The sequence below is a fragment of the Mus musculus genome, chromosome 13 (assembly GCF_000001635.26).
Source record: "Mus musculus strain C57BL/6J chromosome 13, GRCm38.p6 C57BL/6J".
Lineage (NCBI taxonomy): Eukaryota > Metazoa > Chordata > Mammalia > Rodentia > Muridae > Mus > Mus musculus.
Window position 1 is genome coordinate 13,704,524 of NC_000079.6, and position 27,965 is coordinate 13,732,488.

The window sequence follows — 27,965 nt, forward strand, 5'->3', positions numbered from 1 at the left end:
ATTTCAAATGCTATCCCGAAAGCCCCCTATCCCCTCCCCCACCCTGCTCCCTGACCCACCCACTCCCGCTTCCTGGCCCTGGCATTTTTCTGTACTGGGGCATATGATCTTCTCAATATCAAGGGCCTCTCCTCCCATTGACGGCTGACTAGGCCATCCTCTGCTACATATGCAGCTAGAGACACGAGCTCCGAGGGGTACTGTTTAGTTCATACTGTTGTTCCACCTATAGGGTTGCAGACGCCTTCAGCTCCTTGGGTACTTTCTCTAGTTCCTCCATTGGGGCCCTGTGATCTATCCAATAGCTGACTGTGAGCATCCACTTCTATATTTGCCATTGGTGTAGCCTCACAAGAGAGAGCTATGTCAGGGTCCTGTCAACAAAATCTTGCTGGCATATGCAATAGTGTCTGGGTTTGGTGGTTGTATATGGGATGGATCCTTCGGTGGGGCAGTCTCTGGATAGTCTTTCCTTCCATCTCCGCTCTGAACATTGTCTCTGTAACTCCTTCCATTCTAAGAAGGAGTGAAGTATCCACACTTTGGTCTTCCTTCTTCTTGAGTTTCATGTGTTTTTCAAATTGTGCCGGATGGTGGTGGCACACGACTTTAATCCCAGCACTTGGGAGGCAGAGACAGGAGGATTTCTGAGTTCAAGGCCAGCCTGGTCTACAGAGTTCCAGGACAGCCAGGGCTATACAGAGAAACCCTGTCTCAAAAAAACAAAACAAAACAGAACAAACAATAAAAGCAAATTGTATCTTGGATATTCTAAGTTTCTGGGCTAATATCTGCTTATCAGCGAGTGCATATCATGTGTGTTCTTTTGTGATTGGGTTACCTCACTCAGGATGATATCCTCCAGATACATCCATTTGCCTACGAATTTCATGAATTCGTTGTTTTTAATTGCTGAGTAGTACTCCATTTTGTAAATGTACCACATGTTCTGTATCCATTCCTCTGTTGAGGGACATCTGGGTTCTTTCCATCTTCTGGCTATTATAAATAAGGCTGCTATGAACATAGTGGAGCATGTGTTCTTATTACCAGTTGGAACATCTTCTGGGTATGCCCAGGTAAGGAATTGCTGGATCTTCTGTTAGTACTCTGTCTAATTTTCTAAGGAACTGCCAGACTGATTTCCAGAGTGGTTGTACAAGCTTGCAATCCCACCAACAATGGAGGAGTGTCCCTCTTTCTCTACATCCTTGCCAGCCAGCATGTGCTATCACCTGAATTTTTGATCTTAGCCATTCTGACTGGTGTGAGGTGGAATCTCAGGGTTGTTTTGATTTGCATTTCCCTGATGATTAAGGATGTTGAATATTTTTTCAGGTGCTTCTTAGCCATTCAGTATTCCTCAGGTGAGAATTCTTTGTTTAACTCTGTAGCCCATTTTTTTAAATAGGGTTTTTTGATTTTCTGGAGTCCACCTTCTTGAGTTCTTTATATATATTGGATATTAGTCCCCTATCTGATTTAGGATTGGTAAAGATCCTTTCCCAGTCTGGTGGTGGCCTTTTTGTCTTATTGACAGAGTCTTTTGCCTTTATAGAAGCTTTGTCAATTCTTGATCTTACAGCACAAGCCATTGCTGTTCTGTTGAGAAATTTTTCCCCTGTGCCCATATCATTGAGGCTTTTCCCCACTTTCTCCTCTATAAGTCTTAGTGTCTCTGGTTTTATGTGGAGTTCTATATTACTTTTAAAAGTACTTTTTTCTATCATTTAATAAAATTAGGAATAATTCTGTAATATCAAATACCTAATACATTATTAAATTTCACCTACTGTATTGTCGTGTCTTTTACAGTTGTAATAAATCTTACCCAACCAACTAACTTTAGAAATATATTTAAATTATCATTAAATAATTTAAAATCAAAACTACAAATATAATTAAATTTATTATTAAATAATTTAAACAGAAGAAATAAAATTCTTTATAACTAAAACCTTATTACTTATTTTTAAAGCATGGAGCCAAGTTGGTTTTGTATTTGTCAGAGTTGATACATAATCATCAGGATGAGTTAAGTGAAGAAGAAATGGACACAGCAGAACTGCTTATGAATGCTCTAAAGTTATGTGGCCACAAGTGCATCCCGCCCAGTGCCCCTTCCAAACCAGAGCTCATTAAGATCATCAGAGAGGTGAGTCTACCAATCAGAGTTGTTTTTTAGGAAATCCTTTTGAGTACACTTAACACAGTGACTGAAAGATTGTTTTACTATTGATAATATCTTGCAATTATTAATTTTTGCTAATGAGTTTTTGATCAGGAAAGGAAAAATAGAGTTATTTAGGGTAACTTTCTATTCTCTTTGGTTTTTGTCATCCATTATCTATAGACTTCAATGAAGGAAGGATTATTATTGAGATTTATTTATCTTATGTATATGTATATGTTTTGTCTACATATAAGTCTATTTATCACATGTGTGCAGTAACCTTGGAGATCTGAGGAGAAATTGGAGTTAAGGTGGTTGTGAGTCATCGTGGGGTGCTGGGACGGGAACCCCAGTCCTTGGCAAGAGCTACAAATTCTCTGTCCCCATGAAGGAAAGATTTATGTAGTGACAAGCACATTGAAACATACCTGCACTTAAGATTCTTTAACAAGCAAGTGAAGTAAGCAGGTAGCTATGTAAATTCAGGAGGCTGGGGAACCTAGTTAATTATTTTGCTATGGTTTTAATGACTCAAACTATACCAAAATAAGAGGGAAATTATAATATTGTCTAAGTGGCTTATTTATTTAAATAGTCTGGCCTTCTGAAAATAACTTACTACCTTAGATTCGAAATTACTTTGTAAGACTAAGTGCCAATATTATATGAGAAATAGCAAGTTTAGGAGCTCAGAATATAGATCAGCTTGTAGAGTGCTCACCTGAAGGTCTTGGGTATGGTGGTATATACCCGTAGTCTCAGTACTAGGGAAGGTGGCACAGGAGGATTGGGTGTTTATGGCCACCCTGGCTTACATAGGGAGTTCAGTGCTATCCTGAGATACATACAATCCTGTCTCAAAAAAAAGAAAATAAAAGAAAACAGAGAGTAAGTTTTATACATTACTGTTTCAATCTTTTAGGAGCAAAAGAAGTATGAAAGTGAAGAGAGTGTGAGCAAAGGCTCATGGCAGAAAACGGTGAACAACAACCAGCAAAGGTGCGCTTCCGTGTTCCAGAGGCCTGTCCTTCCCACGCTGTTCAGGGCTCGACACTTAGCCTCTTTTCTTTCTTTTTCTTTAGGTTTGATTTTGGAAACTTGTGGGGTTACTTTGTTTGTATGTATGAATTTGTGTTTGTATCTATGTGTGTGTTTGATCTGTGTGCACATATATCTATATATGTGGTATGCTGGAGACGGTACTCAGGTTCTCCAGCATGCTAGTCAAATGCTATACCACTGAGCTGTATCCCAGCCTGAGGTGTACTGTTCAGATACTTAATGTTTAGTGAATACTTAACTTTGGAACAATCTTGTTGGTTTAGTCTCTTCCAGAGGCTCGATTTCAAATCCAAGGATATATCTAAAATCGCTGCAGACATCACCCAGGCTGTATCACTCTCCCAAGGCATTGAAAGGAAGAAGGTGATCCAGCACATCAGAGGGATGTACAAAGTTGACCTGAGTGCCAGCAGGCACTGGCAGGAATGCATCCAGCAGCTGACACATGACAGGTGTGCAGTGGGAACACGTGGCTGAGCACAGCTTCTATATGTGATGTGTAATAGTGTTTTCATTCCAGTACTCACATTTATACAATTATTTTTTTAAAAGATTTATTTATTGTTATATGTAAGTACACTGTAACTGTCCTCAGACATACCTGGAGAGGAGAGGGTGTCAGGTCTCATTACGGATGGTTGTGAGCCACCATGTAGTCACTGGGATTTGAACTCAGAACCCCTGGAAGAGCAGTCAGTGCTCTTAACCGCTGAGCCATCTCACCAGCCCTATAAAATTATTTCAATGAAACTTTTTATCTAGACTTTTTTTCAGTCTTCAAGAATAACCTCATGAGGATTTTTTTGTTTTTTTTGTTTTTAATTCTTGAAAGAAAACAGGCATTAGCTCTTTCGATAGTAAAATTCATTTCAATTTTAAAATAAGGTTTTTTTCAAAAGGATAGAGAAATTGTCAAAAGAGTATATTTGGGAAATAGCTCTTTTTCTATCTTAGACTTTATTAATATGATTTAAAGGTACATTATGAGGGGGCTAGGGAGGTGGCTCAGTGGTTAAGAGTGCCTCCGCTCTTGCAGAGGACTGGCTTCAGTTCCTCAGCACCTGAATGGCAGTTCACAACCTACGTGCAGCTCCAGCTCCAGGAGATCCAAACTGTCATGTAGCCTCCTCAGGCAGTAGGCACACAAACAATCCACATTCATACACACAGGAACAATGCTCATACATGTAAAAACACATCTTTTTTAAAAGATGAATTATAAGTGACAAAAAGAAGTCATGTATCATTCCTTACTTTTAATTGAGATAACTAGCTACAGTCAGGTGATGTAATCTAGTAGATACAGGAAACTGGAAGCAGCACTTGCTCCAGAAGGGAGCTTGGGAACTGGACTCAGGGGTGGACACTCACTTTCTTTGTCAGTCTTTATTATACGTATATATTTCTTCTGATGTACAGACCGTTGTTTTGTACTTAAGTAAGCCCATTGTGTTTATTTGCTCAGTCTTTATGATTTTAAGGTTGTAAGTCCTTCGATGACCACTAAGATGTTTTATTTCAATTTACAGAGCAGTCTGGTATGACCCAATCTACTATCCAACTTCATGGCAGTTGGATCCAACAGAAGGGCCAAACCGAGAGAGGAGACGTTTGCAGAGATGCTATCTAACTATTCCCAATAAGTACCTCCTGAGGGACAGACAGAAGTCAGAAGGTAACAGTAGCGTTGGCCTTGGCCTCTGGGCGGGACAGGTAACAGTTGCTAGATAAACGCTGTGTACGTTTTCTCCACAGGTGTGCTCAGGCCCCCACTCTCTTACCTTTTTGAAGATAAAACTCATTCTTCCTTCTCCTCTACTGTCAAAGACAAAGCTGCAAGTGAATCCATCAGGTAGATCTGAGTCCTTGCCCTCCTTCACCCTTAGATGGATGTACAGATTTAGCTTATTGTAGACTTTATGTATTGTTGGTAATACTGTGGTGTTAGGGAAGTCTTAAAAGAGACTTGAGACAGGACACAGTTGAATGACAAAGTCCAGATGCATTTGTAACATTGGGGTTTAGTGGATATCAGTCACCAGCTCTGCCCCTTCCTAGCATATGTGTATTTTATAGTTGACTTTCTAGTCTCTGTAAAGTAGATAGAGTTGCTGCTGGTGCTCTCCACAGGAGTGGAATGTAGTGACATAAGCCTCTCTGCTTCCATTTCCTCACTTTGTAAGTAGGGGACATTATCATATACAGGCTTTTATAGTATTATTGAATTTAAATGTGTCAGCATGTACTAGTTGTTAATATTGTTGCCATATTCTTTTAGTTGTGATTATTGTATACATTTAAATTTTTTAATTCTATGTATTTTTTTTGCATGAGTGCTCTGCATGTACACCTGAATGCCAGAAGAGGGCATCAGATCCTATTGTAGATGGTTGTGAGCCACCCTGTGATTCCTGGGAATTGAACATAGGACCTCTGGAAGATCAGCCAGTGCTCTTAACCACTGAGCCATTTCTCCATCCCCCTATTGTATCCACTTTATAGTTAGAAACCTTACACCCTAAAAAGACAAGTGACTTGAGAACAGAAATTTTCTGATCACAGTGCCCCCGTTTAAAAAAAAGAAAACAAAAAACCAAACGAAAACAAACAAACAAAAAACAACAATGAAAACAAGAGCAAACACATACTTCGTTCACATATTGAAGTATGAATGACCTAACATAGTAGTGTCTAGTTGCATTATGAAACCATTCTTAGGTAGCCAAACCCATATATCTGCATGCAAACTGCAGGAATCCTTAGCTTGTCCTAACAATTTCCATCTTTTCCCTTCTGATGAATGTTACATAAATAGTACATGTGCATGGTCTGGGTTTTGGCATGCCAGCTCATGCTACTGAAACTCTAATCAGCTTTGCATTAATATTTTACTAGATAAAAAATCTTGAAGTCTAAAATAAAAGCAAAAAATTCAGTCATAGCAATTTTAAACATGTTTTGACAGAGTGAATCGAAGATGTATCAGTGTTGCACCATCTAGAGAGACAGCTGGGGAATTGTTGTTAGGTAAGTGGTTTTAAAAGAATTTCACTCATATTCACCCTTCCTTATTCTTAAATAATTTTAAGCAGTTTTCATAAGAGGTAAAATTATTTAACTATCACTTAGGTGGCTTTGCTTTGACATTATAGAGACAGCCTCCACGTATAGGATCCAAGTGGATACTTGAATGCATAGATAGTACCATTTTCCCACATGTACATACAATGACAAAGTTAAACTATAAATGACCCACAGAAAAAGGTTAACAAAAATAACTAATGAAATAACACCACTACCATAAAAGCTCTATGTATGTGAGGCCTTTCAAAATATTTTATTGTTCTGTCACCTTTTTAAAGTACAGTTTTATGTCTTCTCTTGGCATCTGTAGTTTGCTAACATCACTACTCTTGCTTTTAGAAGCTACTATTAAAGGAAAATAAAGGTAATTTGGTTATAAGGTGTTGAGTATGGTAGCAGTCAGCCTGGTGACCTCACAGCCTGTGTGTGACTAGTAGACTTGGAGACACGACCCAAGGAGACGAGCCGTATAGTAAGAATGAGCCACTAATTGGGCAGTCTTAATACATGTTTTGTAAATATTCTAATTTTATTTCTACAGTAATTTTGGAAATTCAGCTCTCAAATACCCCCTTTTTAGCAATAAGACAAAGGCACAGAAAGAAGAAGCAACTGAGATCTTCTGGGTGCTATTTTAAAGTATTTATTGAGTGTGTGGAACTGTTTCTAGCTGCTGGTATTCAGACGCAGGCCAGAAGACTTCAGAGGTTCCTACCTTTCACCACATTCCATAATGCACACACGTCACGCCTTTCTGTCCACTTATTTCCTGCAGGTAAATGTGGGATGTACTTTGTGGAAGACAATGCCTCTGACGCAGTTGAAAGCTCGGTGAGTAGTGACTTAACTTCATGTTTACTTATACCTAGAAAAATGTAAACCTGCGTAAATCCAATGTAGACAGAGCTCACCTACCACTGTGTGGACTAGTATGAATTCCAAACATGTCTATAAAGGCTCTTTTTAAGGGAAGACTGTCATTGCCTCTTTCATTGGACCTGGGTCTCGGCAATTACAGTTATGATTCAAATTCTAATGCACTCCTCTCATTTCCTGTCAATCTTCCTCATCACTGTCCTCAACAGTAACAAATAAATACTCCCTGCCACTCCCAATTCACAACCAGGTACTTTTGCCATCACAAGAAAAGGTAGTTTTGTTTTGTTCTGTTTTTTGTTTTAAAAATTAGATATTTTCTTTATTTACATTTCAAATGTTATCCCCTTTCTTAGTTTCCCCTTCAAAACCTCCCTATCCCTTTCCCCCTTCGCCCTGCTAACCAGCCCACCCACTCCTGCCTCCCCACTCCGGCGTCCCCTACACTGGGGCATAGAGCCGTCACAGGACGGAGGACCTCTCCTCCCATTGATCTACGCCATCCTCTGCTACATATGTGATTGGAGCCATGAGTGGCACCATGTGTACTCTTTGGTTGGTGGTTTAGTCCCTGGGAGCTCTGGGGTACTGGTTGGTTCATATTGTTCTTCCTATGGGGCTGCAAACCTCTTCACCCAGAAAGGCAATTTTTATATAATTGAATAACTCAGCCATTTTAATGTCTACATAGCTGGGTAATAATAACAGAGTCTTCTGGATATGTTAGTGTTTGTTGTAAAAATGAAGACTGAATTCTCATATTATGTCAGATGAAGCTTTCAGTGTTGTACAAACCGAAACAGGTTTAGAAAGAGTGTTTTTTATTCCGAAATCCTCTCTGACATATGCAGTGTTATATATAGTAGGAGGTTTCCAGATAGTGCTATTTTTTTTTTTTTTTTTTTTTTGGCATGGAAGAATGACTGTGTGCTTTGTTTTGATGGGGTTTTAGGTGATGAAAAGGCTTTTGTCTGTTTTCTTTCTCTTAGAGCCTCCAAGGGGAGTTAGAGCCGGCATCATTTTCTTGGACATATGAGGAAATTAAAGAAGTTCACAGGCGCTGGTGGCAACTAAGAGATAATGCTGTAGAAATCTTTTTAACAAATGGCAGAACACTCCTATTAGCATTTGACAATAACAAGGTAAATCCACTATCAGTAGATATGTAATTATTGAAATGATATTGTGACCAACGATGCTACTAGTTAAATAAAGTTTAATTAAATGAAGGTTAATTTTCTTAAATTGGTACTCTAAGATTATATAAAATACATCTTATATCTTAATCTTTTTTTTCCATTTTTTATTAGGTATTTAGCTCATTTACATTTCCAATGCTATACCAAAAGTCCCCCATACCCACCCACCCCCACTCCCCTACCCACCCACTCCCCCTTTTTGGCCCTGGCGTTCCCCTGTACTGAGGCATATAAAGTTTGCGTGTCCAATGGGCCTCTCTTTCCAGTGATGGCCGACTAGGCCATCTTTTGATACATATGCAGCTAGAGTCAAGAGCTCCGGGGTACTGGTTAGTTCATAATGTTGTTCCACCTATAGGGTTGCAGATCCCTTTAGCTCCTTGGGTTCTTTCTCTAGCTCCTCCATTGGGAGCCCTGTGATCCATCCATTAGCTGACTGTGAGCATCCACTTCTGTGTTTGCTAGGCCCCGGCATAGTCTCACAAGAGACAGCTACATCTGGGTCCTTTCGATAAAATCTTGCTAGTGTATGCAATGGTGTCAGCATTTGGATGCTGATTATGGGGTAGATCCCTGGAAATGGCAGTCTCTACATGGTCCATCCTTTCATCTCAGCTCCAAACTTTGTCTCTGTAACTCCTTCCATGGGTGTTTTGTTCCCAATTCTAAGGAGGGGCATAGTGTCCACACTTCAGTCTTCATTCTTCTTAAGTTTCATGTGTTTAGCAAATTGTATCTTATATCTTGGGAATCCTAGGTTTGGGGCTAATATCGACTTATCAGAGTACATATTGTGTGAGTTCCTTTGTGAATGGGTTACCTCACTCAGGATGATGCCCTCCAGGTCCATCCATTTGGCTAGGAATTTCATAAATTCATTCTTTTTAATAGCTGAGTAGTACTCCATTGTGTAGATGTACCACATTTTCTGTATCCATTCCTCTGTTGAGGGGCATCTGGGTTCTTTCCAGCTTCTGGCTATTATAAATAAGGCTGCTATGAAGATAGTGGAGCATATGTCCTTCTTACCAGTTGGGGCATCTTCTGGATATATGCCCAGGAGAGGTATTGCTGGATCCTCCGGTAGTACTATGTCCACTTTTCGGAGGAACCGCCAGACTGATTTCCAGAGAGGTTGTACAAGCCTGCAATCCCACCAAAAATGGAGGAGTGTTCCTCTTTCTCCACATCCTCGCCAGCATCTGCTGTCACCTGAATTTTTGATCTTAGCCATTCTGACTGGTGTGAGATGGAATCTCAGGGTTGTTTTGATTTGCATTTCCCTGATGATTAAGGATGTTGAACATTTTTTCAGGTGCTTCTCTGCCATTCGGTATTCCTCAGGTGAGAATTCTTTGTTCAGTTCTGAGCCCCATTTTTTAATGGGGTTATTCGATTTTCTGAAGTCCACCTTCTTGAGTTCTTTATATATGTTGGATATTAGTCCCCTATCTGATTTAGGATAGGTAAAGATCCTTTCCCAATTTGTTGGTGGTCTTTTTGTCTTATTGACGGTGTCTTTTGCCTTGCAGAAGCTTTGGAGTTTCATTAGGTCCCATTTGTCAATTCTCGATCTTACAGCACAAGCCATTGCTATTCTGTTCAGGAATTTTTCCCCTGTGCCCATATCTTCAAGGCTTTTCCCCACTTTCTCCTCTATAAGTTTCAGTGTCTCTGGTTTTATGTGAAGTTCCTTGATCCACTTAGATTTGACCTTAGTACAAGGAGATAAGTATGGATCGATTCGCATTCTTCTACATGATAACAACCAGTTGTGCCAGCACCAATTGTTGAAAATGCTGTCTTTCTTCCACTGGATGGTTTTAGCTCCCTTGTCGAAGATCAAGTGACCATAGGTGTGTGGGTTCATTTCTGGGTCTTCAATTCTATTCCATTGGTCTACTTGTCTGTCTCTATACCAGTACCATGCAGTTTTTATCACAATTGCTCTGTAGTAAAGCTTTAGGTCAGGCATGGTGATTCCACCAGAGGTTCTTTTATCCTTGAGAAGAATTTTTGCAATCCTAGGTTTTTTGTTATTCCAGATGAATTTGCAAATTGCTCCTTCTAATTCGTTGAAGAATTGAGTTGGAATTTTGATGGGGATTGCATTGAATCTGTAGATTGCTTTTGGCAAGATAGCCATTTTTACAATGTTGATCCTGCCAATCCATGAGCATGGGAGATCTTTCCATCTTCTGAGATCTTCTTTAATTTCTTTCTTCAGAGATTTGAAGTTTTTATCATACAGATCTTTCACCTCCTTAGTTAGAGTCACGCCAAGATATTTTATATTATTTGTGACTATTGAGAAGGGTGTTGTTTCCCTAATTTCTTTCTCAGCCTGTTTATTCTTTGTATAGAGAAAGGCCATTGACTTGTTTGAGTTAATTTTATATCCAGCTACTTCACCGAAGCTGTTTATCAGGTTTAGGAGTTCTCTGGTGGAATTTTTAGGGTCACTTATATATACTATCATATCATCTGCAAAAAGTGATATTTTGACTTCCTCTTTTCCAATTTGTATCCCCTTGATCTCCTTTTGTTGTGGAATTGCTCTGGCTAGGACTTCAAGTACTATGTTGAAAAGGTAGGGAGAAAGTGGGCAACCTTGTCTAGTCCCTGATTTTAGTGGGATTGCTTCCAGCTTCTCTCCATTTACTTTGATGTTGGCTACTGGTTTGCTGTAGATTGCTTTTATTATGTTTAGGTATGGGCCTTGAATTCCTGATCTTTCCAAAACTTTTATCATGAATGGGTGTTGGATCTTGTCAAATGCTTTTTCTGCATCTAACGAGATGATCATGTGGTTTTTGTCTTTGAGTTTGTTTATATAATGGATTACATTGATGGATTTTCGTATATTAAACCATCCCTGCATCCCTGGAATAAAACCTACTTGGTCAGGATGGATGATTTCTTTAATGTGTTCTTGGATTCGGTTAGCGAGAATTTTATTAAGGATTTTTGCATCGATATTCATAAGAGAAATTGGTCTGAAGTTCTCTATCTTTGTTGGATCTTTCTGCGGTTTAGGTATCAGAGTAATAGTGGCTTCATAAAATGAGTTGGGTAGAGTACCTTCTACTTCTATCTTGTGAAATAGTTTGTGCAGAACTGGAATTAGATCTTCTTTGAAGGTCTGATAGAACTCTGCACTAAACCCATCTGGTCCTGGGCTTTTTTTGGCTGGGAGACTTTTAATAACTGCTTCTATTTCTTTAGGGGATATGGGACTGTTTAGAAGGTCAACTTGATCCTGATTCAACTTTGGTACCTGGTATCTGTCCAGAAATTTGTCCATTTCGTCCAGGTTTTCCAGTTTTGTTGAGTATAAGCTTTTGTAGAAGGATCTGATGGTGTTTTGGATTTCTTCAGGATCTGTTGTTATGTCTCCCTTTTCATTTCTGATTTTGTTGATTAGGATTTTGTCCCTTTGCCCTCTAGTGAGTCTAGCTAAGGGCTTATCTATCTTGTTGATTTTCTCAAAGAACCAACTCCTCGTTTGGTTAATTCTTTGAATAGTTCTTCTTGTTTCCACTTGGTTAATTTCACCCCTGAGTTTGATTATTTCCTGCCGTCTACTCCTCTTGGGTGAATTTGCTTCCTTTTTTTCTAGAGCTTTTAGATGTGTTGTCAAGCTGCTAGTATGTGCTCTCTCCCGTTTCTTCTTGGAGGTACTCAGAGCTATGAGTTTCCCTCTTAGAAATGCTTTCATTGTGTCCCAAAGGTTTGGGTACGTTGTGGCTTCATTTTCATTAAACTCTAAAAAGTCTTTAATTTCTTTCTTTATTCCTTCCTTGACCAAGGTATCATTGAGAAGAGTGTTGTTCAGTTTCCACGCGAATGTTGGCTTTCCATTCTTAATGTTGTTATTGAAGATCAGTCTTAGGCCATGGTGGTCTGATAGGATACATGGGACAATTTCAATATTTTTGTATCTGTTGAGGCCTATTTTGTGACCAATTATATGGTCAATTTTGGAGAAGGTCCCGTGAGGTGCTGAGAAGAAGGTATATCCTTTTGTTTTAGGATTAAATATTCTGTAGATATCTGTCAGGTCCATTTGTTTCATAACTTCTGTTAGTTTCACTGTGTCCCTGTTTAGTTTCTGTTTCCACGATCTGTCCATTGATGAAAGTGGTGTGTTGAGGTCTCCCACTATTATTGTGTGAGGTGCAATGTGTGCTTTGAGCTTTACTAAAGTGTCTTTAATGAATGTGGCTGCCCTTGCATTTGGAGCGTAGATATTCAGAATTGAGAGTTCCTCTTGGAGGATTTTACCTTTGATGAGTATGAAGTGTCTCTCCTTGTCTTTTTTGATAACTTTGGGTTGGAAGTCGATTTTATCCGATATTAGAATGGCTACTCCAGCCTGTTTCTTCAGACCATTTGCTTGGAAAATTGTTTTCCAGCCTTTCACTCTGAGGTAGTGTCTGTCTTTTTCCCTGAGATGGGTTTCCTGTAAGCAGCAGAATGTTGGGTCCTGTTTGTGTAGCCAGTCTGTTAGTCTATGTCTTTTTATTGGGGAATTGAGTCCATTGATATTAAGAGATATTAAGGAAAGGTAATTGTTGCTTCCTGTGTTTTTGTTGTTAAAGTTGGCATTATGTTCTTGTGGCTGTCTTCTTTTAGGTTTGTTGAGGGATTATCTTCTTGTTTTTTCTAGGGCGTGGTTCCCGTCCTTGTATTGGTTTTTTTCTGTTATTATCCTTTGAAGGGCTGGATTCGTGGAGAGATAATGGGTGAATTTAGTTTTGTCGTGGAATACTTTGGTTTCTCCATCTATGGTAATTGAGAGTTTGGCTGGGTATAGTAGCCTGGGCTGGCATTTGTGTTCTCTTAGTGTCTGTATAACATCTGTCCAGGCTCTTCTGGCTTTCATAGTCTCTGGTGAAAAATCTGGTGTAATTCTGATAGGCTTGCCTTTATATGTTACTTGACCTTTTTCCCTTACTGCTTTTAGTATTCTATCTTTATTTAGTGCATTTGGTGTTCTGATTATTATGTGTCGGGAGGAATTTCTTTTCTGGTCCAGTCTATTTGGAGTTCTGTAGGCTTCTTGTATGTTCATGGGCATCTCTTTCTTTAGATTTGGGAAGTTTTCTTCAATAATTTTGTTGAAGATGTTTGCTGGTCCTTTGAGTTGAAAATCTTCATTCTCATCCACTCCTATTATCCGTAGGTTTGGTCTTCTCATTGTGTCCTGGATTTCCTGGATGTTTTGAGTTAGGATCTTTTTGCATTTTCCATTTTCTTTGATTGTTGTGCCGATGTTCTCTATGGAATCTTCTGCACCTGAGATTCTCTCTTCCATCTCTTGTATTCTGTTGCTGATGCTGGCATCTATGGTTCCAGATTTCTTTCCTAGGGTTTCTATCTCCAGCGTCGCCTCACTTTGGGTTTTCTTTATTGTGTCTACTTCCCTTTTTAGGTCTAGTATGGTTTTGTTCATTTCCATCACCTGTTTGGATGTGTTTTCCTGTTTTTCTATAAGGACTTCTACCTGTTTGGATGTGTTTTCCTGTTTTTCTTTAAAGACTTGTAACTCTTTAGCAGTGTTTTCCTGTTTTTCTTTAAGGACTTGTAACTCTTTAGCAGTGTTCTCCTGTATTTCTTTAAGTGAGTTATTGAATTCCTTCTTTATGTCCTCTACCATCATCATGAGATATGCTTTTAAATCCAGGTCTACCTTTTCAGGTGTGTTAGGGTGTCCTGGATTGGGTGAAGTGGGCGTTCTGGGTTCTGATGATGGTGAGTGGTCCTGGCTTCTGTTAGTAGGATTCTTACGTTTACCTTTCGCCATCTGGCAATCTCTGGAGTTAGTTGTTATAGTTGTCTTTGTTAAGAGATTGTTCCTCTGTTGATTTTGTTACCCTCTATCAGCAGGCGTGGGAGCCAAGCTCTCTTCTCTGAGTTTCAGTGGTCAGAGCAGTCTCTGTAGGCAAGCTCTCCTCTTTCAGGGAAGGTGTACAGTTATCTGGTGTTTGGACCCCCTCCTGTCTGAAGGTGAAGGCCCAAAACAGGATCTTTCCCAGAAGCTGTGTTGCTTTGGCCAGGAAGGTGGCCAGTTGTCTGGAGTCGAAGATGTCGCCGCCTGAGAAGCTCTGTGGCTCTTGTCCGGAAGGAGGCCGGCCGTCTGGAGCTGAGGATGGCGCTGCCTCAGAAGCTCTGTGGCTCTTGCCGGGAAGGTGGCTGGTTGTCTGGAGCTGAAGATGGCGCCGCCCAGAAGCTCTGCGACTCTCGCCCGTCCCAGAAACGGCTGGCACTCTGTATTCCACACAGTCACCCGTGCAGCCTGCCCTCCGCGGAGTCCCGGAGCCAAGAAGGCTCCCGCCGGCGCCTGTGCCACAAACCTCTCAGGCCGGGCAGACCCCCGTGCTCTCACCAGGAAGGTGGCCGGCTGTCTCGGGTTTTCTTTATTGTGTCTACTTCCCCTTTTAGTTCTAGTATGGTTTTGTTCATTTCCATCACCTGTTTGGATGTGTTTTCCTGTTTTTCTTTAATGATTTCTACCTGTTTGGCTGTGTTTTCCTGCTTTTCTTTAAGGGCCTGTAACTCTTTAGCAGTGCTCTCCTGTAATTCTTTAAGTGACTTATGAAAGTCCTTCTTGATGTCCTCCATCATCATCATGAGAAATGTTTTTAAATCTGGGTCTAGATTTTCGGTTGTGTTGGGGTGCCCAGGACTAGGTGGGGTGGGAGTGCTGCGTTCTGATGATGGTGAGTGGTCTTGATTTCTGTTAGTAGGATTCTTACGTTTGCCTTTCGCCATCTGGTAATCTCTGAAGCTAGCTGTTTTAGTTGTCACTGTTAAGAGCTTGTTCTTCAGGTGACTCTGTTAGCCTCTATGAGCAGACATGGAGGGTAGCACTCTCCTTAGTTTCAGTGGGCAGAGTATTCTCTGCAGGCAAGCTCTCTTCTTGCAAGGCAGGTACCCAGATATCTGGTGTTCGAACCAGACTCCTGGCAGAAGTTGTGTTCCATTCACTAGAGGTCTTTGGATCACGTGTGGAATCCTGTGTGGGCCCTTGCGGGTGTCAGGCGACTCAGCTGGCAAGGTAGCCCGGGGCTCGAGTGGAGTGGAAGGGGTTTGTGCCCCAGATCAAGCCCGGGTAGCCTGCTTCCCTATGTACTGCAGTCTCAAGTTCCGCGCGATTGGATTGGGGCAGGCGCTGTGTTCCACTCACCAGAGGTCTTAGGATCCCGTGGGGAGTCCCGTGTGGGCCCTTGCGGGTGTTGGGCAAGACTCTGCTGGCAAGGTAGCCCGGGGCTCGAGTCTGGTGTAATTCTGATAGGTCTGCCTTTATATGTTACTTGACCTTTCTCCCTTACTGCTTTTAATATTTTCTCTTTATTTGGTGCATTTGTTGTTCTGATTATTATGTGTCGGGAGGAATTTCTTTTCTGGTCCAGTCTATTTGGAGTTCTGTAGGCTTCTTGTATGATCATGGGCATGTCATTCTTTAGGTTTGGGAAGTTTTCTTCTATAATTTTATTGAATATATTTGCTGGCCCTTTAAGTTGAAAATCTTCATTCTCATCAATTCCTATTATCCGTAGGTTTGGTCTTCTCATTGTGTCCTGGATTTCCTGGATGTTTTGAGTTAGGATCTTTTTGCGTTTTGTATTATCTTTGATTGTTGTGCCGATGTTCTCTATGGAATCTTCTGCACCTGAGATTCTCTCTTCCATCTCTTGTATTCTGTTGCTGATGCTCGAATCTATGGTTCCAGATTTCTTTCCTAGGGTTTCTATCTCCAGCGTTGCCTCACTTTGGGTTTTCTTTCTTGTGTCTACTTCCCTTTTTAGGTCTAATATGGTTTTATTCATTTCCATCACCTGTTTGGATGTGTTTTCCTGTTTTTCTATAAGGACTTCTACCTGTTTGGTTGTGTTTTCCTGCTTTTCTTTAAGGACTTGTAACTCTTTAGCAGTGTTCTCCTGTATTTCTTTAAGTGAGTTATTAAAGTTCTTCTTGATGTCCTCTACCATCATCATGAGATATGCTTTTAAATCCGGGTCTAGCTTTTCAGTTGTGTTGAGGTGCCCAGGACTAGGTGGCGTGGGAGTGCTGCGTTCTGATGATGGTGAGTGGTCTTGATTTCTGTTAGTAGGATTCTTACGTTTGCCTTTCGCCATCTGGTATTCTCTGGAGCTGTGCAGGATACACTCGGTGGGGTCCTGGAACCAAGATGTCTGTGCAGGGTACACTCGGCAGGGTCCGGGAACTAAGATGTCTGCTGCCAATGCTCAGGCAAAGAGCTCCTGTGCTGGGCAGGTCCCTATCCTCTGGCCGGGAAAATGGTCACCTGCCTGTACAGGATACACTCGGCGGGATCCCGGAACCAAGATGTCTGCTGCTGATGCTCAGGCAAAATGCTCCCAAGCCGGGCAGATCCCTATCCTCTGGCCGGGAAAATGGCCAGCTGTCTGTGCAGGATACACTCGGCGGGGTCCAGGAACCGAGATGTCTGCTGCTGATGCTCAGGCAAAGCGCTCCCGCACCGGGCAGATCCCAATCCTCAGAATTCTTAAGATCGCATGGCTGGTGTTGTGGGTATCTGGCGGTAGTCAGCCAACTGTGCGCCCTAGCTACCCCGGTGCTGCTCGGACCAAAAGGGGCTTGTGCCCCTACTCAGACCGGGTTTTTGCTTCCCTGACTAATGAAGTCTCAAGTCGCGCGCGATTGGATTCGAGCAGATGCTGTGTTCCACTCACCAGAAGTCTTAAGATCCCTTGGCGGGTGTTGTGGGTAGCTGGCGGTAGTCAGACGACTGTGCGCCCTAGCTACCCCGGTGCTGCTTGGACCGGAAGGGGCTTAATCTTTTTTTTCAATTTTTATTAGATATTTTCTTCATTTACATTTCAAATGCTATCCCAAAAGTCCCCTATACCCTCCCCCTGCCCTGCTCCCCTATCCACCCACTCCCACTTCTTGGCCCTGGCATTCCCCCATACTGGGGCATATAAAGTTTGTAAGACCAAGGGGCCTCTCTTCCCATTGATGGCCAACTAGGCCATCTTCTGCTACGTATGCAGCTAGAGACATAAGCTCTGGGGGTACTGGTTAGTTCATATTGTTGTTCCACCTATAGGGTTGCAGATCCCTTCAGCTCCTTGGGTACTTTCTCTAGCTCCTCCATTGGGGCCCTGTGTTCCATCCAATAGATGACAGTGAGCATCCACCTCTGTATTTTGCCAGAGACAGGCATAGCCTCACAAGAGAGAGCTATATCAGGGTCCTGTCAGCAAAGTCTTTCTGGCATATGCAATATTGTCTGGGTTTGGTGGTTGTATATGGGATGGATCCCTGGGTGGGGCAGTCTCTGGATGGTCTTTCCTTCATCTTAGCTCCAAACTTTGTCTCTGTGACTCCTTCCAGGGGTATTTTGTTCTCTGTTCTAAGGAGGAGCAAAGTATCCACACTTTGGTCTTTCTTCTTCTTGAGTTTCATGTATTTTGCAAATTGTATCTTGGATATTCTAAGTTTCTGGGCTAATAACCGCTTGTCAGTGAGTACATATCAAGTGACTTCTTTTGTGATTGGGTTACCTCACTCAGGATAACATCCTCCAGATGCATCCATTTGCCTAAGAATTTCATGAATTCATTGGTTTTTTGTTATTGTTTTTGTGTTTGTTTGTGTTTTTTTAGAGAGGGTTTCTCTGTGTAGCCCTGGCTGTCCTGGAACTCACTCTGTAGACCAGGCTGGCTTCAAACTCAGAAATCTCCCTGCCTTTGCCTCCCAAGTGCTGGGATTAAAGGCGTGTGCCACCATGCCCAGCTGAATTCATTGTTTTTAATTGCTGTGTAGTACTCCATTGTGTAAATGTACCACATTCTCTGTATCCATTCCTCTGTTGAGGGGCATCTGGGTTCTTTCCAGCTTCTGGCTATTATAAATAAGGCTGCTATGAACATAGTGGAGCATTTGTCCTTATTACAAGTTGGAGCATCTTCTGGGTATATGCCCAGGAGTGGTATTGCTGGATCATCTGGTAGTACTATGTCTAATTTTCTGAGGAACCGCCAGACTGATTTCCAGAATGGTTGTACCAGCTTGCAATCCCACCAATAATGGAGGAGTGTCCCTCTTTCTCCATATCCTCGACAGCCAGCATGTGCTGTCACCTGAAGTTTTGATCTTAGCCATTCTGATGACTGGTGTGAGGTGGAATCTCAGGGTTGTTTTGATTTGCATTTCCCTGATGATTAAGGGTCTTAATGAAGCCCTTAATCTTATAAAAATTCTCTGACCTCTAAAATGTTAAATTTGAAGTCCCCAAAGTGACTGAAAGGAGTAGTTAGCACTTGTTTAGGATACAGTCTATCCTTGCTATGCCATTGCTTCCCCATGGCTCTTTATTGGGGGGTGGTGGGGGGGGTAGGGGAGAGAAGCCCTGGGAGAAGGTACACATGCTGGCTACCACCCACTTGTCCATGTAGTCCCTTCTACCTTTGGTCCCTTGGGTTCTCTCCAGAAATGCTCTGCTCCTGCTTTCTTTTCTTCATCCTGCACAGGCTGCCAGAGCCTCTGCTGCTACCTCCGTGCTCTGCACCTTATCTGTCCCACAGAAGCATGTGACATGCTGACCAGCCTTTCCTTTCCACTCTTGATAACCCCCTATCTGGGCTCCAATTTTTCCATCGCCAGCTTTCCCACTCAGCATGTTTGCAGATCCTTCTTGAGTAGCTCAGGCTCGTTCTTCAGACCTCTTGCCACCCATCTTGTGGCTTTCAGAGCAGCCTGTATCCTACAACTTAGAGTTCTGTCAGTTCTCAGGCCTCTCCCCTTCACACCACACCCATTTATTTAATTCTGATTTGCTATCTCCACCTTGAAAATACCCTTTCCCTTTTTCATAAATGAAAGCTCATCTCTCTGTTGTTCAAGCCCAAAACCTTGAGTATCCTTGTAAACTCTGCTATCCCTCTCACCCTGAATGTCTGCTCCATCTACACATACTCTTGACCTGACTGAACTGCTACTGAGCCTCCAGCATTTGTCACCAAAAGAATTTGTAGCAGCCTCTTAACTGCCCATCTGTAACCACACCCCATCCCTTCAGTCTGTTTCCTGACTCTAGTCAAAACTCTCTTGTTGCTTGTCATGCTACTCACTGAAAGTCAGAGCTCTTACAAGAGCCTAATAAAGCCCTGGGTAGTCAGGAACCTTATTACTTCCTGACTTTAACTGATTTTCTCTCCAGTGTTCATACTCTGTCCATGGAAGTTTTCTTCCTGAATATATCAGACACACTGATGCTGCAGGGCCTTTGTACTTAACTGCTACACAGAATGCTTTTCTCCATAGAATTCCCAAATGACTCACTCTCAGACCCCTTGATCAAGTGTTTCCTCAACAGAGAGTCCCTTACTGTACCAAATAACATCCCTTCCCTCTTGACCCTGACTATATAAAATATGAGTGTCTTAGTCACTTTTCTATTGCTGTGAAAGAGACACCGTGACCAAGGCAACTCTCAGGAAAGCATTTAATTGGGGCTTGCTTAGTTTCAGAGGTTTAATCCATTATCATCATGTCAGGAATCATGGCAACACGCATGGCACTTAAGGTAATAGCTGAGAAATACATCCTGATGCCATCCACGGGGAGAGAGAGGGACAGGGAGAGGGGAGAGGGGGGAAGGAAAACTGGGCCTAGTATGGGCTTTTAAAGCCTCAAAGCCCTCCCCCAGTGACATTCCTCCAACAAGATCACAACTCCTTAATAATCCTTGTAATCCTTTCGAATAGCTCCACTCCCTGCTGACCAAAACCTAAACATGAGTTTTTGAGGGCCATTTCCATTCAAACGACCACAAGTAGCCCCTCTGTAACCAACCCAGTGGTGCCCAGCACTCCTGCCACCTTTGCTGTGCTTTCTCCACTCTGCTCTTTAGTGCCCTGTACTGTGCTCTCCCTGCAGAATGTCTAGACCTGCCTTTGTTTTGTGTTCGTCGCCTGCACCTGGAACACTGCTGGCACATGAGTGTGACTTATGTACTGGATGAATGAAAGCTTTTTTCCTTCCAGTGTCAGTACACTCTCACAAATTGCTATCCATCTATTAGTGTTTGACAGTTTTTAAATTTAGGTGATATTTTGGGCTTTTTGGCACTGTGTTTCTGTCTGTTCCCAGTTAGTCTTTCATGTCATTTTCTTTCTGTCTTACCTCTCACTGTTACATCAGTGGCTCTTCTTCCTACACTTGCAATAGGGACTTCTAGGTGGATCTTCCAAACCCACTTACCCCCTTTTCTGTGACAGAACTTTCATTAATCTCTAAAAGATCTATGGAGCTAGGATATAGCTCAGTGGTAGAATGTTTGCCTAGAGCGAACAAGGCCCTGGGTTCAATCCCAAGAAACACAGGGTTGGTGAAATTGATCCTCTATGTTTTCAGTCAGTAGTGGGTAGGTTTGTATCCTACTTACATAAGATATTTAATTCTTATGAGATAAACATCATCACCTCCATATTACAGATATAATAACAGCATAAAGGATTTAGCAGGAAGACACCAAACAGATCTTTTCTGATATAATCAGACTGTCAATACATCATGCTGCACATTTATTTAATTTTTTTTTTTTAGTATCTATGTCTAAGTGATTTCTGTGCATAACTTTTCTTTGGAAATTATGAATAGATAATGCAGAAGTTTCTTCCAGATAACTTTATAAGCAAATTCATCTAGCAGTAAGCCTAATGACTAAGAGCCTGCCTCTGGAACAAAACTGCAGTCAGATTTAGTTTTCTATCATTTAATGCAGATTTCACGGAGGATTTTAGATTAATAACATGTCTACAATGCTCTGCTTTTCTAGGGAAGTATCAAAAAATCTAAAAAATCTAAAAATATCTGGTCTCTTTTTTCTCCTTTCCTTTTAGGTTCGTGATGACGTGTACCAGAGCATCCTCACAAATAACCTCCCAAATCTTCTGGAGTACGGCAACATCACCGCTCTGACAAACCTGTGGTATTCTGGACAAATTACCAATTTTGAATATTTGACTCATTTAAACAAGCATGCGGGCCGGTCCTTCAATGATCTCATGCAGTACCCGGTGTTCCCCTTCATCCTTTCTGACTATGTTAGTGAGACTCTTGACCTCAATGATCCATCTATCTACAGGCAAGTAAAAGCGTCACTCTCCCTCCTCCTACCTCCTGCCTTTGTCTCTGATTCCCTGCCTCCGTCTCTCTGGGACAAATGTGCTGAGAACTTGGTCTTGGGGTCCCTGAGCTGATATTTTACCTTACAGGTACTATTGGGGTAATCTCTTAATTTGAAATTTGAGAATTAAAGGAAAATGGTTTAGCTTTTTTCCACCTTTCCTGAACAAACTGTTGTTTTAAAGAAGCCAGATAGTCCAAGTTCATTGGCAAATAATTTTATTTAGTTAAAAAAAATTCTCTTACTTAAAGAAAAATTGACTTCAAATATTCCACTTGGGAAGTTTTTAAGTATTTTAATTATAACTTCCTCCAAATGAGCCTGACTTGGCCCTTAAGAAATCAGGTTCAAGTTAATTGACAATGGTACATTGTCTATCTTTTAGATATTATATTCACTGCTCTTGGACATTTCAACATTTTACATATTGCTGGCATAAATATCTGCAATGTTTCTGGAGAGTAGTTTGACGGTATATATTCATAAAAACCTGTTAACTGTGCATACTTGTTTTCAGCAAACTGGCTTCCAGGAATTATTCTTGGGAATGCTAAAGAACATATGTTCAACATAAAGGTTCCAATTTAACCAGCAGTCGTTTTATGAGGGCTGGGACCTAAACTTGCCTACCTCTTTGCTTGCTTTGGTATCTGGCACTCTATGCAAAAGTTTAACAGGAATGTGGTACTCCTGGCATTTTTTCAAAGTATCTAAAGTTTAGAAACAGCCTGAAGGCCCAGTATTAGATCATAATACATTGTTGTATGCGAAAACTACTAAAGCAATATTGTAGGGCTGGTGAGATGACTCGGCACATCAGACTGGGGATCTGAGTTTGTCCCTTGGAACTCACATGGTGCAGAGAACCAACTCCCATAGCATGCATACCCACACATACATGTACACAAAATAAGTAAATGTATAAGAATGTATGGTAGAGCCGGGTGTGGTGGCGCGTGCCTTTAATCCCAGCACTCGGGAGGCAGAGGCAGGCAGATTTTTGAGTTCGAGGCCAGCCTGGTCTACAAAGTGAGTTCCAGGATAGCCTGAGCTATACAGAAAAACCCTGTCTCGAAAAAACAAAAGAATGTATGGTAGAAATACATTTTATAAGCATGGAAAGACATTCTTTTGCTTTAAAAAAATGTATAGGTACTCACTAATAAGCAGAAAAACAGCTGGACAAATACATTCTAAAATATTTTACCTGTGAGTTGGTTTATTTTGTTCACTCCATTGTAATTCCTTTATTTGGCAGTCTGTTAGTCTATCTGAGGCAAGGACTCACTATATAACTCTGATAGTGTAGGGCTTGCTGTGTAGATCAGGCGGACCCTGAACTCACAGAGAGCCGTCTGCTTCCACCTCCCAAGAACTAAGATTGAAGGCATGTGTCACAACTGGCAACAACTGTAATTCTTAATATTCAGCCATAAAAATATAATTTTATCTAAGAAGATTTATTATAACATTCTTGATTTGTTGTTATTTTTCTTGGTTTTTTTTCCCCTGGAGCTGAAGACTGAACCCAGGGCCTTGTGCTTGCTAGGCAAGTGCTCTACCACTGAGCTAAATTCCCAACCTCCTTATTATAACATTCTTAAGGAGTGAAAAAGTATGCCAGGGTCTTAAAGATAATTTATTCATATTTTAAAGGTAAAAATTGACATCTATTCCATAAGACCTTTTTACTCTTTGATGAAGTCTCTAAGATTGTACTACTGTCACCAGAATTTTCATTTAATGTTACTGAACTCCACAACCCTAGGAAATACTAATTTATCAAAAAGACAAAAAGCTATATCATGAAGGTATGGGAATACATTCTTGTAATCCCAGCACTGCAGAGACTAAGACAGGAGGATTGTTGCCAGCCTGAACTGCAAAGTGAGTGTAAGGATATCTTGGGCTACATAGTAATTAATGCCCTGTCTAAGGAGAAAAAAAATTACATCTGAATAAGCCAGATGGGTTAGGTTTGCTGAGCCTTGAGCAGATTTTGCTGTTGGTTGAGGTACAGTGCCAGATATTGACATTATAGATAGTTTTTTCACTGTGTCTCTTAGTCAGAGCAACTGGTCCCTCACATCAAAACTATTTATCCTGCCCTTTTACACCTCATACAGTAATGCTGATAGGTTTTTAAAGTGAAGACATGTTTCTTGGCCTCTAAGAACATCATGGGGTATTAATAGTGGGAACTCCATTACTACCATGTTCATCTGCGTGCACACCTGCATGACAGCATCACCCAGAAGAGTCAGTGATTCACCATACAGACACAAGTCTTTACTTGCATTTCCTTAACGGTTTATGGGGTCCTGATTTTGAATGGTGACTGTTGGTTGCAAAGCAACATTCTTATATGAGTTAAGGCCTGCACATTTTCAGTGTGGAGACATGAGTAGCTTAATCCTGATGGTATCAAATTACTTCATATTTTCTATTATTTCTTCCTTTGTAGAAACCTATCTAAGCCTATAGCTGTGCAGTATAAAGAAAAAGAAGACCGTTACGTTGACACATACAAGGTAGTTTTAGTTTCCATTAATATTTTGATACATGAAAAATGGAGCTTTATGAACTTACACTTTTTAAATTTGTAGTATTTATTTTTCTGTCTTTTGTTTCCTTGTACTTTAAGAACTGTAAATTATAAAATTGAAAATTGTTTTTCTCTTAGTTCTTTGAAAACGTTCCAAGAATAGAAAGAAAGTATACTGTTATTTTGGCACAATTAAAAAACTAATTAGTCCACTATTTTGTCAAATGGATAAAAATTATACTTCTTGTAAAAATCACAGATTTTCAGAGGTACCAACTATTTATGTCTCTGAGTGTTATTTATATTATATGGAAATAGTGGTGTCTTTTCATTAATATGACCACATATTTTGTTGGGAGATAAAGGTCATTGGTACTGAAGAGACACTAGCTCACTCAAGCATGTGGCTCTGGCAGGCCTTGTCCTTCTTTCCCATTCCCTCTGCCTTGCTAAAAATCCTTAGATGACATTCCTAAAGCAAGCCACCAAGGTCTGTGCCGTTATTTGGCCATTTCCTCTTGTGGCTGACTACCAAGGTGTGTATATGTATGTATGTATGTATGTATGTATGTGTGTGTGTGTATATATATATATATAATATGTATTTATTTCTACTATAACACTAGACATATTCAGAAAAATATGCATTTTAGATATAAGTGAGATTTCCTATTAAATAAAAATGAATTACCCATATCAATAATGTTACTATTAATATAATTTTATTGGAAACTTGGAAAACTAACTTAACATGTAGTACATTCTTCATAATAGTGTAATGATAGGAGTGGCAGAAACAATTCTCTCATATTCCCACATAACTTATGTCCCAGTTCCAGAGATGTCCCTCTAAGTACCTGAAACTCACCATTTGATTTTTCTGCAATTGAAAATATGACAGCCTATCTTTGTGAGTTTGAGGCTAGCCTGATCTACACTGAGTTTCAGGATTGCCAAGGCTATACAGAGGAAACCCTATCTTAAAAAAACAAAAAGGAAGGGAGGGAGGGAGGGAGGAAGGAAGGAAGGAAGGAAGGAAGGAAGGAAGGAAGGAAGGAAGGAAGGAAGGAAGGAAGGAAGGAAGGAAGAAAATAAATATGACAATCTAAGAGCCAAGACATTACTTTAAAATTCATTACATCCAACTCTGTCATCAGGAAGACAAAGCTGTAGCAGTGAGCATAGTGACAGGAAGTGTGTGGTTGAGCTGCCTCCTTTGTGATGGGCAGAGTTGGAGGTGGGAAAGATCCTCATTTCTTTTTAACTCTGTGTTTGCTCTGCAAACCTGTCACACAACATAGTGTTAATAGTGGTAATGTATGCTACCTTATTACATTTCCATACCTAGAGAAGCACTCAAAGCATATCATGAAACTGTTCAATACAGACGTTTTATTGATAAGATCAGCTCTTGGTTTTGATATTTGGAGCTGTTAACTAGGAGTGAGAATGCAAAACAGGTGTGTCCTTATGACAGGGTAGCAGTGGAGGTAGAGAGAACTAGGTGGTTCTCATTTGGCCTAGGGTCAGTAGGAGACTCCTAGATGTTCAAAAGGGCTGGGGATCTGGACACTGGTGGGAAGTCAAGAATAATGTCAAAAGAGGTGGAGGAGAATGGAAGAGAAAACTAGCCATACATGGAGCACACAATTGAAAATCCCTGGTTCTGTGTCCTGCAGTACTTGGAGGAGGAGTATCGCAAGGGAGCTCGAGAGGATGACCCCATGCCTCCTGTGCAACCCTACCACTATGGCTCCCACTACTCCAACAGCGGCACCGTGCTCCACTTCCTGGTCAGGATGCCGCCTTTCACTAAAATGTTTCTAGCCTATCAAGGTAAGGATGTCTTTTGTAACTACCCCAAAGTCATGCTGTATCGTTAGAACAAAAAACCTCGACTAGCTTCTTAAAAACTAGCCCTAACCAAGCCCAAGAAAAGGAATTCTACTTAAGTAGTTACTAAAATACTCCTTTAAAAAAATGGTAGTCAAATCTTGCTCCTGTCTAAGATTTTAGCTTTAGATAGTGTCTACATTTACAAAAATGCAGTTGAGTTTTAAAAATTAATATATAATTCACAAACTATAAAATTTGCCAGTTAAATTATATTCAGCTCATTTAATATTTTGTGTAGCCCTGGCTGTCCTGGAACTCTACCTGCCTCTACAATCTGGGTGCTAGGATTAAAAGTTGTGTGCCACCATACCCAGCTCAACTCTCTTTTAAAGGCTTGCGACCCAGTAATTATTTCAAAGCATAATGGTTTTGTAGCTTGTGTAATTTTTTTGTATAAAGATCTGTTATGGGAAAGTATTAGTCTTTATAATACTAGTTAATAGAGAACATGCTAGCCTCATTAATGCAGTAGAGCTTGCAAGTGATGTAGCTCAGCACTTTGCATGCCAGCTTGAACATGACTGGGGTAATTCCTGGGTGTCAGAAGGGCAAACTCGCTGCACTATCCTGTAAGAGCTGAAGTATTAGCTTTGTAGTTGTTTCTCGTGACCTCTGTTTAGGGAACCATTCAGTTTGTCCTATCCTGTTTTAGACTTCTTTAGTCTTTTATTCTTAAAGCAACCTCTTAGAGGAATGAATTTATATTCCTGTGCTTAGTCTATAAACGGGGCTTTTAGTTTTTGCCCCATAAGCTCACAGTAAAGTCCCACATGGTGGCTGTTCAACTACTGAGACAGAGGGAGAGTGTTGTATGTGCATGGGCTACTGTGAGGGTGTCTGCAGAAGCCAGAGGAGGACAGCGGGTTTGATTACTCTGTACCCTCTTCTTTTCAGAAAGGGTCTCTCACTGACCCTAGAGTTAGTCTGACAGCCACAAAGCCCAGGGATACTTCTTTCTCTCTCCTGACCCCATAGTGCAGGGTAACAAGCACACAAGTGGCCACTCCCGGCTTTTCCACATGGGTTCTGGGGTCCAGACTCAGGTCCTCAGTGTTTACACTGTAAGAGCTCCTACCCACTGAACCATTTCTCTAGTTTCCTGAGACAGTCATTATGTCCCTTTCTTCCCTCTCACTGTCACTTCCCTTGACCAATTGTACCTAGTTAACTTAATCTCAGGCTGAGAGTATCTGTATGTATTGCCCCATTCCAGCTGGTGCAAGGAACTCCCATAAACAAATGAGTGGCTCTGTTAAGGAAGAGCACCCAGAACTGATAGATACACACACACACACACACACACACACACACACACACACACACACACGCTATCCTTGCTTGCTGTGGTTTCTAAATATACCATTGTTTGAAGATCTTTTTGGGATGTAATAACATTCATTTGGGAATGTCATTTCTTAAAAATGAAAGTGAAAACAATATTTTTTCCTTTTTTTTCTTTTTCTTTGTAATTCATTTTTTTACACTCCATATTCCATTCCCTGCCCCTCCCCTCCCACCCTTCAACTGCTCCACATCCCACACCTACTCCTTACCACACATCGTCTCCACATGGATGCCCCCACCCTCCACCCCATCTGGCCTCTAAACTCCCTGGGGCCTCCAGTCTCGTGAGGGTTAAGTGCATCATCTCTGAATGAACACAGACCTGGAAGTCCTCTACTGTATATGTGTTAGGGGCCTCATATCAGCTGGTGTATGCTGTCTGTTTGATGGTCCACTGAAAGATCTTGGGGGTCCAGATTAATTAAGACTGCTGGTCCTCCTACAGGGTTGCCCTTCTCCTCAAATTCTTTCAGTCTTCCATAATTCAACAACAGAAGTCAGCTGCTTCTGTCCATTGGTTGGGTGCAAATATCTGCACCTGACTCTTTCAGCTACTTGTTAGGTCTTTTGGAGGGTTAGGTCTTTTGATAGGCCCCTGTCTGT

The 27,965-nt window shown here is 41.1% G+C and overlaps 1 protein-coding gene across 3 annotated transcripts in view; it reads left to right on the top strand.

The window, feature by feature from the left end:
• The window catches only part of Lyst (lysosomal trafficking regulator), a 188,493-nt gene that overhangs the window by 114,213 nt on the left and 46,315 nt on the right, over window positions 1-27,965 (top strand). For all 3 annotated transcript variants that reach the window (XM_006516561.2, XM_006516562.2, NM_010748.2), the window contains 11 exons: window positions 1,979-2,155; window positions 3,096-3,172; window positions 3,499-3,687; window positions 4,765-4,910; window positions 4,991-5,087; window positions 6,201-6,262; window positions 7,095-7,150; window positions 8,185-8,337; window positions 21,291-21,535; window positions 24,042-24,108; window positions 25,802-25,958. In XM_006516561.2, the coding sequence (XP_006516624.1) occupies window positions 1,979-2,155; window positions 3,096-3,172; window positions 3,499-3,687; window positions 4,765-4,910; window positions 4,991-5,087; window positions 6,201-6,262; window positions 7,095-7,150; window positions 8,185-8,337; window positions 21,291-21,535; window positions 24,042-24,108; window positions 25,802-25,958 (1,426 nt within the window). The remainder of the gene's footprint in view (window positions 1-1,978; window positions 2,156-3,095; window positions 3,173-3,498; window positions 3,688-4,764; window positions 4,911-4,990; window positions 5,088-6,200; window positions 6,263-7,094; window positions 7,151-8,184; window positions 8,338-21,290; window positions 21,536-24,041; window positions 24,109-25,801; window positions 25,959-27,965) is intronic.